The sequence below is a fragment of the Schistocerca piceifrons genome, chromosome X, assembly GCF_021461385.2.
Source record: "Schistocerca piceifrons isolate TAMUIC-IGC-003096 chromosome X, iqSchPice1.1, whole genome shotgun sequence".
Lineage (NCBI taxonomy): Eukaryota > Metazoa > Arthropoda > Insecta > Orthoptera > Acrididae > Schistocerca > Schistocerca piceifrons.
In genome coordinates, this window is record NC_060149.1 from 737,918,903 (window position 1) to 737,936,714 (window position 17,812).

A 17,812-nucleotide genomic window follows, 5' to 3' on the forward strand; every position below is an offset into this window, starting at 1 on the left:
GAATGTGGCAAGACAAGGCGCTGACTTCAAATGAGCCTTCAGGCGGACAAAAGCCTGCTCACACTCATCGGACCAACAGAAAGGAACGTTTTTGCGTAACAGCTGATGCAGAGGATGAGCTACCGCCGCCGTGGATGGAATGAATTTGTGATAATAAGCAATCTTGCCTAGAAACGCCTGAAGTTCTTTGACCGTAGACGGCCGGGGTAGAGCGGTAATGGCTGCAACATGCTGACGTAGAGGACATATATCTTCACGGGACAAGTGGAAACCAAGATACACAATGGAGGGTTGGAAGAACTGTGACTTGTCCAGATTGCACTTCAACCCACCCCCATGACAACAATGTCATCCAGATAGTTCATGCAGCCGGGAACGGAAGCCATGAGCTGTTCCAAAAACCGCTGAAAAATGGCCGGCACGTTAGCGACGCCAAACGGTAACCGCTGGTATTGATACAACCCACAAGGAGTGTTGATGACGAGAAATTCCTTGGAAGACGCATCCAACGGCAACTGATGGTACGCCTCCGATAAATCAAGTTTGGAAAAGAACTGGCCCCCAGCAAGCTTGGTAAATAACTCCTCAGGACGGGGAAGAGGATAAGTGTCAATGAGGCTCTGAGAGTTGACAGTGGCTTTAAAATCACCACACAATCGCACACTCCCGTTTGGTTTAGAAACCACCACGATTGGCGATGCCCATTCGCTGGACTTAACAGGAAGGAGAATCCCTGAAGCTGTTAACCTGTCTATCTCAGCCTTGATAGGTGCACGCAACGCCACCGGAATAGGGTGTGCCCGGAAAAACTTAGGGCGAGCTGTAGGTTTAAGAGTAATGTGGGCTTCAAAATCCTTGGCACGACCCAGACCAGCAGAGAACACGGACGAAAATTCAGAACACAATCCATCCAGCTGTTGATACGGAATATCCTCAGATATGAGGTGCACATCATCATCAATGGAGAACCTGAACAACTGGAAAGCATCATAACCGAACAGGTTTTCAGTGCCCGCATGATCCACCACATAAAACGTGAGGGGCCTAACAACAGACTTGTAGGCAGTGGAAGCATCAAACTGGCCAACGATAGGAATTTTCTGTTTATTATAAGTTCTCAGATTTCGCGTAACTGGAGACAAGGGAGGGGAGCCCAACTCCAAATACGTGCAAGAATTAATGAGAGTTACTGCAGAGCCAGTGTCCACTTGCATGCGAATGTCTTTATCCAGAAGACGAACAGTAACAAACAACTTATTTGTTTGAGAAAGCACACAGTTAACATCGATGTCCGATGCCTCGTCCTCGTCGACAGGAACTTTAGGAGACTGACACACAGAAGCAATGTGGCCTTTTTTCCTACATGAATTACACGTGGCCCAACGTTTGGGACACGCAGACCTGTCATGCTGTACGAAACAATGTGGACAAGAAGGAAGTGCGGAACGAACCTGCTTCTGTGGTTGCTGTTTTTGCTGCGAGCGTGGCGGCCCAACGCGACGTTGTTGACGCGAGTGAACCACCGCCACATCGTCGGTCCCCTGGGAAACAGGCAAATTGTCCGTGTCGAAAGTGGTCTGTATAGCGCCTACATCACACCACGCGTCTATTTGCACACCAGCAGTGTGAGACACTTCAAAAGATTGAGCGATGCTTAGAACTTCCGACAACGATGGGTTTGGCAGGTGTAAGGCACGTTGCCAAACTTCTTTATCAAGAGCAAGCCGTAGAATCACATCCCTAACCACTGAATCAGCATAAGGCTCATTATGAGTGTTCGTGACAAACTGACATTTCCTACTCAGACCGTGTAGTTCCGCCGCCCAAGCCCGGTAAGATTGATGGGGCTGTTTACGACACCAGTAGAACGCCATGCGGGCGGCAACGACGTGGGTGTTTTTTCAGTAATAGTTAGACAATAAGTCACACATTTCTTGGAAGGACAGAGAGGCAGGTTCCTGCAGCGGGGCTAACTGAGATAGCAGCTGATAGATCCGTGGGGAAATCCAAGATAGAAATAACGACTTGCACATAGGAGCGTCGACAACGTCGAAAGCCAAGAAGTGTTGCCGCAAACGCTTCTCATAATCCTCCCAGTCTTCAGCGGCCTCGTTGTCAGGAGGGAACGGAGGCGGAGAAGAGGAAGACAGACGATGAGTAAGCGATGTTGACAACGCCTGAATAGCAGCTGTCAGCTGTGTTTGTTGTTCAATGAGCGCTTGCATAAGCTGTTCCATGTCTGCCCCGACACGAACACACAAATCCACAACGCAGGAACAAAAATATCCGACCTAGTGGCCAAAAAGTGTTATAACCTTTAATCACTAATAAATTGCGTGGATATACAAACGTAGAAACTATAGCTGGTTACATGCTACCAATTCCGTATCGGTCATTCGACTGCCGTGCCGTGACATGCGGCCGGCGCCGTTCGTAGCTAGGTGGCGCTCCCGCGCTCAGCCGAGTTGCGGAGCACCTCTATCGCCGTTTACGCATACTGACGTGGCGGCACTGTTAAATGTTGTGGCACTGTCACAACATATTTATTAAAACATATGACTTAGATGGCAACAGTCTATTGACATATATTTGGCTATTTTAGAAGGTAAATTCATCTGCACACTAGGTCACATGCACAAAATGAAAAAGATATCATCAAAAATTTTTGAGACTCACCTGTCGGTAGACAGACAAGTGTGTTATGATACAAAGCATTCTGAATAATGTTGAACTGGTAATCACGTTTTGGGATGTCTACTGGATACTTCCATGTGCGCCCTGCACTAACGTCAAAGCCTGGAGCTTCTTCTCCCATATACAGATGTCTGAAATACAAGTGCAAATATAAGTTAATTCAAAGTGAGTGAGAGAGAGAGAGAGAGAGAGAGAGAGAATATTACAAATAAATGTTAACAGCATACACTGAGTAATTATCTGTTCAACTACTCAATTTTCTTGTTTAATTGGTATTAAAAAGTACATATCTTGACACAGTGCGTAGGAACTTCCTCTTTACATACTTTCCTATGGATTCCTATAAAGACTTGCAACTAAAATTCACACCCATGCATTTTCGGCTGTACGTCTTAGCTGATTCCAACCTCAAGTCCTCTTCCCTTCATTATTTTCCATCATAATTCTCTTACATTATTTCTTGTTACTTTCACCTAAAACATGAAGGCAAAGGTATCTGGACACATCATTCAGATACCAACTTCTGTACCTGAGCAACATGGGAAGTCTACTACAGCAGTTTATGAGAATGATGTAAAATAAGTTTGCACAATAGACTTTTCAGTTTGTCAGCTCCAACCAACAAATTTTTTAAGACTACCAGAGTCTTGATTGGGTTTATTGATCCCCTAGTTTTCCATTTTACAATAACACTGATTATCCTCAATCTGGAAAGATATATTGCTTGCAAATTTTTTTTTTTTTTTTTTTTTTTTTTTTTTTTATAGTGAAATAAATACTGCTGCAAAGAGTTACCAAATACTCACATAAAACCTGAAAAAATACCCCAAAGTGATGAAGATATAAAAAATTAGTGATAAACTTATAATGATTCACAAAAAGTCTCAGTGTTTGAGCCCCAACTGAAAAGCTGTCGAACCCAAGTAAAACTTAGCACTGAAAGTTGACTAAAGTGAGAAACTGACAACACTGGGATGTCAATGGAAAAACTAAGTGTTTGCATGTGAAATGGTCTGGGTATGAACAACAATCACAAATGAGATTACAGTGATAGTTTAAAAATGTAAGCCACTATCATGTAGCAGTTTCAGCTGCAGAACTGAGAACTTCAGAGAAAAAAATTTGTTCTCACAACTTATGTTTCCAAATCATGCAATAATACTTTTCGGAGATTTTAATGGCTCCACATTGATTGTTAAAATTTGGTAGACAGACATAAAAGTTTTCTATGAAAATTACCTAGAACAGGTAGTTTGGCACAATAACCATGAGAGAAATGGAATAGACCTGATGGCAATAAACTGACTTGACCTCTTTGTGCTCAGGGATCAGTGACCACAAAGCGGTTGTGTACACAATAAATACCACGGTACAAAGAGACAGAAAAGCAAGCATAAAATTCTATATGTTCTTTAAAACTGATAATGATGAGGTTATCTAATTTCTCAGACAAAAACTCAAATTATTTAATTTGGACAGTGAACAAAAAGAGCAAAAATAACTCAAATCCAGATGAATAATCTCCTTGGTACACTGGGAATATCAGAAAACTTCTTAAGACACAGTGTCAACTACACGGAAGAGAGAAAACTAAGTATAAATCTGCAGATATACACATTGAAAAAAAATTGATTTTATGTTAAGTCTGCCAGTTACACAAAAATTACTGTCAAGACACTTGTGGATGAGACAGAGACTTGTGGGGAAGCATGTACTGCCTTCCATATCTCACTTGCTAATGGCTCTATAATTGGTACGTGGCGCTGACGTGTTCTGGCTGCAAGCGTTTCTTTATGCCATCTGCACCCAGTTCTCCTGCATGACATCACTTCCATTTTGCAATTGTAATAACTGTTTATATAATAACCTTAATATCACGAAGTCCTAGTATACGGAGAAGACAGAACTTGACACATTTTCAAAAATTCAAAGTAAATGTTTTTGCAGTTATTACACAATGTTTTCATGAATGGTAGGGAAGATAGATAGGAAGTTCAAATTTGGCAGAAACTTGCAATTTTACATGCGGTATTCTTTCATTAGGCTGATTTTTTCTTTATTTACAATATTTACAGAATAATTTTAGTAAAAACAAATGCTATACAAAATGGAGTAGGATCTTTGTATATTAACTACCTCTTGGTTTTGGCTTACAGTTCAGAAATTATAATATGTGAAAGAGTCTAAAATTTAATGTTATGATGTGTCTTTCGACTACTGTAAGCTAAATATTTCAGCCACAGTCACATTTAAATGATTATTTCAGAGGAGACAGGTGTTGGTGTCATGTCTTTCAATAATTCTATTTGTTTTATTTTACAAGAGAGGGTGATGCATATTATTTGACTTCACTCAAAAGAAGATTTACTATAAGTAGAAAATTATTAGGTGACCACAAAGTCTCAAATGTAAAGGCAATGACCACTTTCAATAAAAAATTGGTATGGTTATAGGAGCTGCAGGCACTAGCTGTCAAGTGGTGAGTATTCCCTACAACAGGGCAGCCATGAATGACATCTGCCCCTGTGGACCGCTAAAAGAGGAGTCAGGTCCACGCACTGACACACTCTTAAAATCTCTCCACACTCTGCCTTGGATGTCTAAAACTTTGTAAAACTTTTGTTGTGTGCAGTATAGGATTTTGAGTTTTTAACAATGTTCTACCAATGAGGAAATCACACTGAATTTCCATTAACTGTTTTCCGTAATGCCATCCACATGAAATATCACGTGGCAAAAAGATTTATTTATACACGAAGAACTGCTTTAGGGTATAACTGTAGTTTGCAGAAATTCACTTCAGAATGAGCATAATGATGATGAAACTTGGCTGAATGCAAGCTACAAGACAACTTTTCTGATCTACTTAAACTGTGACACTAGGGAAATCTGAAAGACAGTTATAAGGAAGGAACTAAAATTAAAGCAATTTTAAACCAAACACTGTGACTGTGATGGACTTAGTCTTTGTGAATGTGCTTTAAGCATTTTTGAGACAGTTATTTTACTACAGAAATGTGTTAGAATGACTGGTAGAAAGTGTTTTTCCTTCCTTTAAAGAACTTGTGCTACAGAGCTGTAGCAACAGAGAGGTTGCAGTAAGACACCTGAAAGGAGCTTACAGAAGGAAGTCATATGAGGACAGCTTTTTCCAGTATTTTTCTGGTGTCACTTAACAACCATGTGTTCTGTCCCTGTAGAATGGAAAGCAGTAACGAGTTCATAGTTTGACAGTAGTGAGCTAACACGTTACAGGCAGAAAAAAGTTGTGAATGTTGCTAGGCTGAAGAAACGAAATAAAACTATAAATATATGAGAAATTAGGGCTTGTATGGAGGCTTATAGACAGTCATTTTTCCCTCACTCTATTCGTGAGTGGAAATGATAAGTAGTGAAATTTTAACATGTGGTCATTTACAAGCATTCAGCAATCAAAAGTGGAATGGCTTCATTTAAAAATTTCATGAAAGCTGCGGACCCAGTTATCACCAAACTCAAATATGTGCCTTACCAAATGACAGACATGATAAGTATTACCTCCTATTTTTCTGGAAATCAGTAAATAAAAGATAATGATTTATAACCATCTGATGCTTTTGTCTGTTCATTTTCCATATCTATGTCACATCTTTACTTCATTCCTCCAATAAAACACCACCCAGTTTTACCTCTAATATTCCGCAGCATTTGCCCAACACTCACTGATGTCACGTTACTTTCCTTCTCCCTATAGCAACATCACAATCTGCATCAGTTCAAAAAATTTCCCTATTCCCAGCTAAAATCCAGTCCCAAATCCTGTTCCTACCTAAGCAGGTGTTGACAGATGTGAAAATTACCGAACTATCAGTTTAATAAGTCACAGCTGCAAAATACTAACACGAATTCTTTACAGACGAATGGAAAAACTGGTAGAAGCTGACCTCAAGGAAGATCAGTTTGGATTCCATAGAAATGTTGGAACACGTGAGGCAATACTGACCCTACGACTTATCTTACAAAATAGATTAAGGAAAGGCAAACCTACATTTCTAGTATTTGTAGAGTTAGAGAAAGCTTTTGACAACGTTAACTGGAATACTCTCTTTCAAATTCTGAAGGTGGTAGGGGTCAAATACAGGGAGCGAAAGGCTATTTACAATTTGTACAGAAACCAGGTGGCAGTTATAAGAGTCGAGGGGCATGAAAGGGAAGCAGTGGTTGGGAAAGGAGTGAGACAGGGTTGTAGCCTCTCCCCGACGTTATTCAATCTGTATATCGAGCAAGCAGTAAAGGAAACAAAAGAAAAATTCGGAGTAGGTATTAAAATCCATGGAGAAGAAATAAAAACTTTGAGGTTCGCCGATGACATTGTAATTCTGTCAGAGACAGCAAAGGACTTGGAAGAGCAGTTGAACGGAATGGACAGTGTCTTGAAAGGAGGATATAAGATGAACATCAACAAAAGCAAAACAAGGATAATGGAATGTAGTCAAATTAAATCGGGTGATGCTGAGGGAATTAGATTAGGAAATGAGACACTTAAAGTAGTAAAGGAGTTTTGCTATTTAGGGAGCAAAATAACTGATGATGGTCGATGTAGAGAGGATATAAAATGTAGACTGGCAATGGCAAGGAAATCGTTTCTGAAGAAGAGAAATTTGTTAACATCGAGTATAGATTTAAGTGTCAGGAAGTCCTTTCTGAAAGTATTTGTATGGAGTGTAGCCATGTATGGAAGTGAAACATGGACGATAATCAGTTTGGACAAGAAGAGAATAGAAGCTTTCGTTATGTGGTGCTACAGAAGAATGCTGAAGATAAGGTGGGTAGATCACGTAACTAATGAGGAGGTATTGAATAGGATTGGGGAGAAGAGAAGTTTGTGGCACAACTTGACTAGAAGAAGGGATCGGTTGGTAGGACACGTTTTGAGGCATCAAGGGATCACAAATTTAGCATTGGAGGGCAGCGTGGAGGGTAAAAATCGTAGAGGGAGACCAAGAGATGAATACACTAAGCAGATTCAGAAGGATGTAGGTTGCAGTATGTACTGGGAGATGAAGAAGCTTGCACAGGATAGAGTAGCATGGAGAGCTGCATCAAACCAGTCTCAGGACTGAAGACCACAACAACAACAACCTAAGCCATGGAATCCATTCTTCCTTTCACAATTAGCTTAAAATTTTCCAATTCTACCAATGTGTATCCCTCACAAAGTTGGTACTACAGAAACAAATCACCATGGCACAGGCATCCTTCAAGCACCTCTGCTCAATTCACAAGATACCATTACTGTGCAATCTGACCTACCTACACCATATCTCCCCAGTCGGAAACCCCTACCCTCCAATACTTGGAAGAACAGCTCATACACCATCTCCAAAAATTATCCAATTTATTGACACCTTATTACTGAATAGGAGCACCACTACCCATAAAAAACTATCCTACCCCCACTAACCCCCACCCCCTACAAACCCTCAGAAAAAACTAAGACAATGCCACACTCCCCAAAACTGCTTCCCACAAAAACCCAGAACCTAAACAAATCCTTTAGGGTTTTGTCAACCTGTCCACTAGGAACTCCACTTATACATTTTTCAGTCCTATCCAAATGTATGACCTTCAGCCACACACCCAATTTCAGCCATGCTGGACTCGTCAAATACCTGCTGCTATGCCTCCCCCCCCCCCCCCCCCCCCTCTCTCCCTCAATCCCTACAATGGAAACATGTCTTTGCTACGAATCCCTCCAACCAATGTCAACCTAATCCCAACATTCAATCTTTTCTCTACCAGTTACCAGTTCTCATCAACATCTAAAATGTGACCCTCCCTGCCTCCCCACCACCAAATTACTTTCCAGGAATTCTTTAGCTCCAACTCGGCCTCACCATCCTTTCCTGGATGCCTTCCCACGAACACACACTTCTCAGTGAAAGAAAGAACTACTATCTGCATCCTCAAGACAGGCTTCCTGCAGACAAATGCTCTACCATTGTTGTGAGAATCACAGTGACTGCATGACAGAATGCATCTACTCTGACTGACCACCACCTCCCATAGCCTAGCCTTTCATATCAATCCTAGCAATACAAAGGCATTTTCCATAATGCTACAACACCCATTTCCGGGTAGTGGTGGCATACTTCATGCCCACTCTAACAAAATCTTTAATTGTTGTTGAATTATATAAACAATGTAGTTTCTAAAAAATACCAATGTGTAATAGGTTTCAGAGCTTGAAAATACCTTTCAATTCACTCTTAGCAATATCAATAATGTGTACTACTAATTTTATGACCACCGCAAAAAATTTAAAAAACACAAAGCAGGTAAACAACCATGCCAATTTTGACCTATTACCACCTGTATCCCTACTCGTTACTGCTGATGCCACATCTCTATATGCCACCATCAACCAGGCCCATGGCCTTGCCGCTGTCCAACACTCTCCCCTCATGTCCTAACTTCAAACCCATCTCCTTATTCCTCATACATTTAATTACATCCTCAAGCATAACTGTTCCTCCTTTGAGGGAAAGATATATAAAAAGAAAATCCACAGAACAGTCATGGGTACCCACATGGTACCCCCCTAGGCCAATGTGTTTACAAGCCATCTAGAGGAAGCCTTCTTAGCCTCCCAAAAACCTCAACACCTGGTCTGCTTCAGGTTCTTTGATAATATCTTCATGATCTGGACCTTGGGTGAAGAAACACTATCTTCTTTTCTTCACAGCCTCAACATTTTCTCTCCCCTTCACTTCACCTGTTCCTCCTCAGCCCAGTGTACCACCCTTCTGGACGTTGACTTCCACCTCTTTGATGACTTCATTCATACTTCTGTCTGCATCAAGGCCACTAGACATCAGTAGCACCTACATTTTGACAGCTGTCATCCCTTCCACACCAAAATATCACTCTCACATAGTCTGGCCACCCGTGGACAGCACATCTGCAGTGACAATAATTCCCTTTCCCAGAATGCTGAACGTCTCACTAAGGCCTTCACAGGGGTACTAATACCCGACACCTAGCCTGCAAACACATTTCCCTTGTCACGTTCTCACAAACCCCTAATCCTCCCACAACCCTCAAGTCCAACCGCAAAGGAGCACTTCTCATCACCCAATATCACCTTGTATTGGAACCATGTCCTTCACCAGGGCTTTAGCTGTTAATCATTGTGCCTGGAAATGTGGGATGTCTTACCCAAAATCCTTCCCACCCCTCCTAAAGTGATATTCCACCACCCACCCACTCTACACAGTATCCTGGTCCATGCCGATCCCACTCCCACTCTTAACCGTTAGGCAAATGAGTCACATCCCTGTGGAATAACCAAGTGCTAGACTTGTCCGATTCATCCAACCAGCACATCCTAGTACTCCAATCCTATCACAAGCTTATTCTATGCCTCCACAGGCAGGGCCATGCGTAAATTCAGCGATGTCATATACCACCAACTCTGTTGCAATTGCAGCACAGCATTTTATGTGGGCATGATGACCAACCAGCTATCAACCAGACTTGATGGCCACCATCAAACATTCGCCAACAGCAGAGTTGACCACCTAGTTGCAGAACACGCTGCTGAGCACAATGTGCTTGATTTTAATGGCTGCTTCATAAACTTTAAGATCTGAATTCATGCCCCAGCTCCAGTTTTTCTGAACAATGCAGGTGAGGATTATCATTACAATGCATCCTTTATTCCCATAATCCTCTGGGCTTCAGTCTCAGTTAACCTGCTGCACTAACACCCTCTTCTCTGCAGTTCTCTCTTCCTCTGTTTCCCCTCTCCATCCACTTCCCCATATCACGAACATCATGCACTGCATGAACTCACTGGTACCAGTGCATATGTGTCACATTTCTACTCTGTGCACCTGCTGCCCTGATCCCCAACCTCCTATCTTGCACACCTGCTATCGCCCTCTAAGCAGTCAACCATCCTCCCCCAAACACTCTCACCCACTACCTGCCTCTTTTCTTTCCTCACCCATTCCATCTGGCACAGCTCCCTCTACCTGCCAAATTGCAGACCTGGCACTGTGTATTTAACCTGCACAACATGGCTGAGCAGGTGTCCGTGCAGAGCGAGAGAGAGAGAGAGAGAGAGAGAGAGAGAGAGAGAGAGAAGCTCATCCCCAGCCATGATTAAAGCCTAACATTTATTTTAGTTAGGCAGTAAGAATTTCTCCCATTGATGAAATCCTTAAATGTCTTTTGTGGCCTCTATGCTCTCTTTCTTATGCATAAATTCTATTTACGCAAAGAGAATAATTATAGAAGAAATAGCAAACAGTCACAATTACAATGAAGCTCATGTCTCCTGTGTTCAGTTTAACCTTTGTGTCCACATTGGGTTACCCGGATAACCTTTATAACTATAACACTCAATTTTTCAGGTGTATTGAAAGTACTGTACACAAGCCTCAGATTATTCCTCATTTGCATCTTTATAAAATCCATATTAAAAGCAAAATTTAAATACTTTCAAAGAAGAGCATTTAAATGAGATGGAAAATAATGCACTTTCTAATCTATATTTGGGTTAGCCAGGTAACCACATAACTCCATTAGAACAGGTGTGAAGTTCGCACATGAAACACTTCATTTTATATAATATATTCATATTTTTATTATTCATTAGACAACCAAGTAATAATACAAATAATACAGTCATAAACTTGGGCAAAATATATCAATTTTTACTACATGTGACAGAGTACATTACATAATATTATATGGCTACTAAAGTTTGCTGTTCATTACAGTGGATAGTTAAATTTGGAATTATTACTTATTCACAACATCCATACACTGTTGTTGCAGTGCAGTGTTCATCACATATTGGTTTTCTACATGTCTTGCAACTTTTTCTTGTTTTCCTCTTCTTTTTGTTTGAGTGAGATTTGCATACAAAAATCACCAATGATTTTTAGCCATTTGGAAGAATCTCATTTTAGCTGAACCTCCACTCATTCAGTAACCCGAATTAGAGGTCCTCCTATCATGCACTTAATACCTGATTTCATGGAAAAAATTTCTCAGGAAATTAGGATTTGTTTATCTAGGGATAATAGAAGGCATTGCCAAATGTTTTCCCAGATCCAGTAGAAACAGGCTCATTTTTTGCTTGAGGATTGTTTTCTGTCTAAATAATGTGTGCTACTAAGCAAATGCTAGCAGCCATCTCTCTGTCCTCCGTTTTACACTGTAATGAGAACACAACTTGTCCATATTATCAGCACCCTCTTATGTGCTGTTATAATAATGTATAACATCTGGCTCTGAAAGGGGGCCAGGAGTGGATGCATCATAAAGCATTGTGGGTAACACTAGAACTGCTTTTTTCTTCTTTGGAACATATGAACACAGAGAAATGTCATCTTCACTGAATTGAAATAAAGATGACAGTTCTTGGCGTGAAGAGGAAGGTTGCATTTCTGGCGGTATATAGGGCTTGCTTCTTTTCACAGTGCCAACTATGGACAAATCCCAAGTCATCAACAGCCTTGCTTTGTGAAAAAATTGTCAGTGGCTGTATTTCTGCCAGTGCCTTTGAAATGGTAACATAAATATTTTACTACCCTCTCTTCTTCATTAGTTTCTCTTCTGGAAGCAGAGTTACCTGTATAAATTTGGCCAGTTATTGGATAAGAATTTCACGAATCACAAACCCACCAAATCTTCAAGCCATGTTTGACTAGATTTTAGTAAATCTTGCCTTTCCTTTGTAAGGAAAAAGCTGCTCATCAACAGTGAGGCAATCAGAGGGCACATAGATTTTATGAATATTTGAATTTAGCATTTCAAATATGGCAGATATTGCAGCAGCTATGTCACTTTTCAAATGCTCAGCCCTAGTGATCACATTATCAAATCTTATAAATCTGCTCAACTACCAAACCAAGGTCACCTGTTGAGGAATAAGCTTACACAATACAATGGGAATGCATTTGTTTTCCACATTTCCTTCGTGTGTTCAGCATTAGAAAATCTTACTCCAGATTTAATATATATATACCAAGATATGCATCAAATTGTTCCAGTGTCAATAGCTTCCACTCTTTCACTCCTCTTCTGAATTGATGTTATAGTTTGTGAATACCTGATTTGGCTTCCTACTGGTTTCACATACTATTATATCACACATTTCTTTTGCAAATATACTTTTGAAGGTCCTTATAAAAAGAAGTTTTGTTGTATGTGTTGGACCAGCCCTTTCCTGCAAAATATTATGCTTCAGCAACTTTCTTGTCCCAACAGGTTCCTTAAGTCATTTAGTTCCATCTGTATCACATAGAATGCCTGCAGAAGATACAACTGATTCACTGTTTTTGACAGCTCTATCATTTTAATCGCTTCTATTATCATATGTCTCTCTTTCAACTTCAATATCACTATAAGTACCAATTGTATCTTCACTACCTGAAGCAGCAGCATTTTTCTTACATGAAGTCCATGCAGAATCTTTGTCACTGAAATCTATAGCGTCATCCTCTTCTGTCTCAACAATAGACCATAACTTTCTAATATACTATTCTTTTACTTCATAGCTTAATCTGCTGTATTCAGATTTAGATAATTCCAGCTGATCACCCATAAGAATCCAGAGTTGAGGTGTAAACAATAATGAACAATTCATAATGTTGTGCAACAGTAGCCAGCAATAACTAGAACACCTTGTTGCAACTATTTCGTATATGCCCTGAGCTGAGTGTTGCCAACAGTGACGGTACGACAATAAATTCATTAGGTTACACTGGTAACCTGGTTATAGGACAAAGTATAATTTTTTAGTGTGGACATAAGGGTTAAAAACATAAAAAAGAATACACTATACATGATGATCTAAAAAACAGATGGATGCCCTCTGCCTTGAAGATGAAAACACAGCTAGGGCTGCTGCCCACATTCCTCAAAATGTGTTGGAGAAAATAACATTAACAGCTGGTTTTATGTAGTTTAAACAGGTAGTTGTTTGATCTAAAATTACCCTCAATTTCCACAACAGCACGCTGCTCCACGGAATATAAAATGTTCAAGATAAATATCAAGATATTGTGACAAATTTTGGGTACTGTCTTGTCTTATTACACAGATATTCTGCAAATAATTCTGCAAGATTATAATTTCTATCCATTTTATCATACTTATTATTGTCCCATCACTACACTGTAATTTTCCTTTTTGTATGTGTTGAATTGCTGTATCTACTTATTTCAACAATGTTTCAAGAATGTAATGACCCACACACTCTATTATTGTTTCTATTTCTTAATGTGTTAAGACACTTAGTATTGTCTCTCTATAGTACATACCAGTGTTGCCTGACATTCTGACTAATGAACTATGATGCCTACCCTGTGCAAGCAAAACGGATGGAAGACTGGAGTTCAATGTTTCATCAAAGAAGAGGTCATTAGAGGTGGAGTACGAGCTCTGATTAGGAAAGGATATGATAGGACATTGGGCACACCCTTTTTGAAGGATCCACTCTGGCAACTGCCTTAAGGGATTTAGGTAAATCATAGAAACAACAATCAGGATGTGTGGATAGGGATTTGAACCACCTCCCTATTTAATGAGTCTAGTGTCATATTACTGCACCATCTCTCTTAGCCACAGTGTATGTGCTTGTTTAGTTTTCTTCATGTTCCAGTTCTTAATTCCCTCCTCTGCAATCTTAACAGTACACTAACACTTCTCTTCAACTACAAAGTCATCTCTGAAATTTTGTCACAATTTGTATTCTTCATGTCCGTAGTGGTTTTTAGTATAATGTTAATTATCTTGCAATTTTTTTTAGCAGTAGGTAGTTTTATTCATTTGATGGCACTTTAAGGCTTTTGTTTGAATTTTTCATATGCTCCCTATAAAATAAACCAAAATGAGTGTTTTCTATAGTTTACTCACAGTTCATACAATGCTCTATTCTTAAATTTTTTCTTTTGGACTAATGTGCTCCGTGCTGCACTGTAGACTGAGTGAAATATTATTAACTATAGTTTATGGTTCACTAAAAATCTCAATAAGGGTATTAGATATGGAATATTCCAACACCAGATATGAACATTTGTATATATAGGGTGCCCAAATCTTTAGTTTCAAAGTTGCACAGATGGAAGAGAATTCTAAACTGTGTACTTTGAGATGTGGAGCTAGTGGTTGGATATGAATTTTTATTGATACAAACAACTTACATTTTCTAGCAATAAAATAAGTGCATAACAACTGTTTGAAGTGCAAACTGCCAGTATCAATGCACCGGGGTTCATCTGCAGTGAGACCCCCCACCCCCAGATCCGCAGGTGGCCAACAAGAGATATGCATGAAAATAATATATCACACCCCGGCAAGAACAGTGATACAACAGAAAAATGCAGTACTTGAGAAAACTAAACTGACAGAATTAATTCTATAAAAATCATACTGAAGTAGTGTAAGCTGCTTTTAAATTTCAAGTAAGTACTGTTGCCAGTAAATTCCATTATATTTTTCATGCACACTGGGGCACTTCAGACATATTTTACAGTGACATAAACTAAAGATGCGGTTTCTTGACTGGTGTCACTTTTATTGTTGGGGGGGGGGGGTGCATATAATAAACAACAATTCTGTAAATGGATGAGGGTTAAGTGGGACAGAGCTGTCTGGAACAATGATAATTGGAGGAGGTAAAAGCAATTACAGGAAATATAAACAGGAGGCATAAAATTGGGTCAGCATAAAAGTCAGAGTGATAATTAGTTTTGTCGTGTCAGAAACCTATATTGGTGCACAGTTGACATGTCATATAGTCTTTTACAAAAAATTTGGCCCAGTTCTGGACAGTCTGGACTTCTCCACAATCACACTTAATATTGTTTTCTGTACTGTAGCCCCATCTTGCCATATTAAACACTGATCTACCCACTCCTGATCTCAGCCTATTCAAAGATTTCCAGGTCATCCATTCCTTGTCATGTTCTGGAGGCAGAGTCTCAGAAACTCTTTTTCCAACCAGAGGGAAGGGAAGTCTATCCTTCCAAAGTTGCACCCTGACACTTTCTGGCGTGGAAACTCTTCCCTGACTTCAGTTGCTGTGAATGCAGTTTATGCCCATAGAGGGGATAGGTTTGTTCTTATTCCCCCTTTCTTTCATTCCTTATTTGCCGCAATTTTTCTTCGATTGGGTGGTCATGCTATTTCTGCAAGATGGTATATCCATTCAACAGGAGCAGATTTCAAACAACCTGTTATTAATTTTGCAGGTGTTGTTGAGAACTACATCTACCTGTTTGGCATGTGATGAATTACATAAAACAGGGACTGCTGTAGAATAGGCTAATGAAAGTGCACAGGTTCGGATGGTTTCAAGTTGACTGCTCCACTGTGATTTGGCCAATTTTCTTAACAGATTTTTCCTGGTGGGAACTTCCAACTTGCGATTCAAGCAGTGTCTCTTGAAAGTAAGAGATTGTCCAGTGTCACTGCTACGTATTTTGGAGTGTAGCAATGTTGAGACTCAACTCCTGACCATGCTATAATCAACTTACAAGTAGCTTCCCTATCTCTAAAATGAAAAGCACACACTTGAATCTTTGAAGAGTAGGGTTTAAGCTGATTTGTGTCACAGTATCTTGATAGATTTTCAAGGATATTCTGAGACCTTTTCAGGCCCACAGTTGTTAACACAGAAGGCATAACAGCAGCCAAAGAAGAGCTGCCACAAGGTCTACGCAGTCAATGCCAGTGCCAGGTATTGTGCATACAAGAGACACACACAAGTTGCGACCTGCGGAAATGGAATGCGCCTCACCATTGAAAGACCGTATAATAAATATGAAAGTGCTATTTTTGTTCATCCAGACATTCAGATCCTGTCCATAGCATTAACCAAGGAAAATATCAAAATTCTCACTCCAGAAACAACCAACTGTACCATTTCATCCCTTTATAAACCACCCACTGCCAAATTTATGGTTAATAAACCCTCCAATTTTCATAATAAAAGAGTGAAGATTGTGATTGGTGATTTAAACAGCCATAGTAATGTTTGGGGCTACGATCATGAAGATCAGAATGGGGCGGCAGTACAAGAATGGACAGAACTAAATCATTTGAATCTAATCCACGATGCAAAAATACCAGCATCATTCAACAGCGCCAGCTGGAAGCGACGCTATAATCCTGATCTCGTATTTAGTAACAACAGTATCAGCCAACAATGTGTAAAATCTGTCGGTCCCTCAATATTTAATTCACAGCACAGACCAATAATCTGTGACATATTTTCTGCTGTTATATCTCACAAAGCACCTTTTTGAAGAGGGTTTAACTTTAGGAAAGCAGACTGGTTGGGATTTTCAGAATTGCTCGACATCGAAGCGACGTATATAGAACCAGCACCAGAACACGATTACACCTTCACCGCTGCTGTAAAGAGCTGTTCCAGAATGTCAATTCCTCACAATTGTTGAATATCTTACATTTCTGGACTTAAATCAGACCAAGCCACCCTACTCACGGAATACAGGAACTTAGTTGAAGAAGATCCTTTCAGTGAAGCAACTGTGGAAGCACGGAACAAACTCACTACTTCTATAAGAAAGATAAAAAGGGATCAAGGGATCAAAACCATAGAAAACTCAGATCTAAAAAGAGACAATCAAAAAGCTTGGAGACTCCTGAAACATCTAAGTAATGATCCTTCTACAACAGCTGCAAAGAGAAAAGCAAGAGGAGGACAATCTACTTACATCATTCAGTATGGAAGAATTAGATAAGGCTATTAAACAATATAAGAATGGAAAAGCAACTGACTTAGATGATATACGAACAGAGCAAATAAAGCACTTTGGCATAACAACAAAGAAATGGATTCTGCAACTCTTTTAATAGAGGTAGGTGGGAGATCTACATCTACATAGCTACTATGTAATGCATGCATCTGCAGTGAAATCCCAGCCTTCTCTAAGTTCAACACTCAGCTGGCACGAGAAAACTGTAAAACAACGATATAATATACAACTCACTTCCAAATACACAAGGAAGAAGTCAAGGCAAGTCAAATGGGAAAGGGGACTGAGTGTAGCAAATATCAGAACAAGACATGACAGGTAATGAAAGCAAGGCACAAAGG

At 40.0% G+C, this 17,812-nt stretch overlaps 1 protein-coding gene across 1 annotated transcript in view; it reads right to left on the reverse strand.

Annotated features, from left to right (window-relative positions):
• LOC124721864 (Fanconi anemia group M protein) overlaps positions 1–17,812 on the reverse strand; it is a 230,472-nt gene that overhangs the window by 161,941 nt on the left and 50,719 nt on the right. Inside the window, exon 3 of the mRNA XM_047247000.1 lies at positions 2,677–2,825. Within this exon, the coding sequence (XP_047102956.1) occupies positions 2,677–2,825 (149 nt within the window). The remainder of the gene's footprint in view (positions 1–2,676; positions 2,826–17,812) is intronic.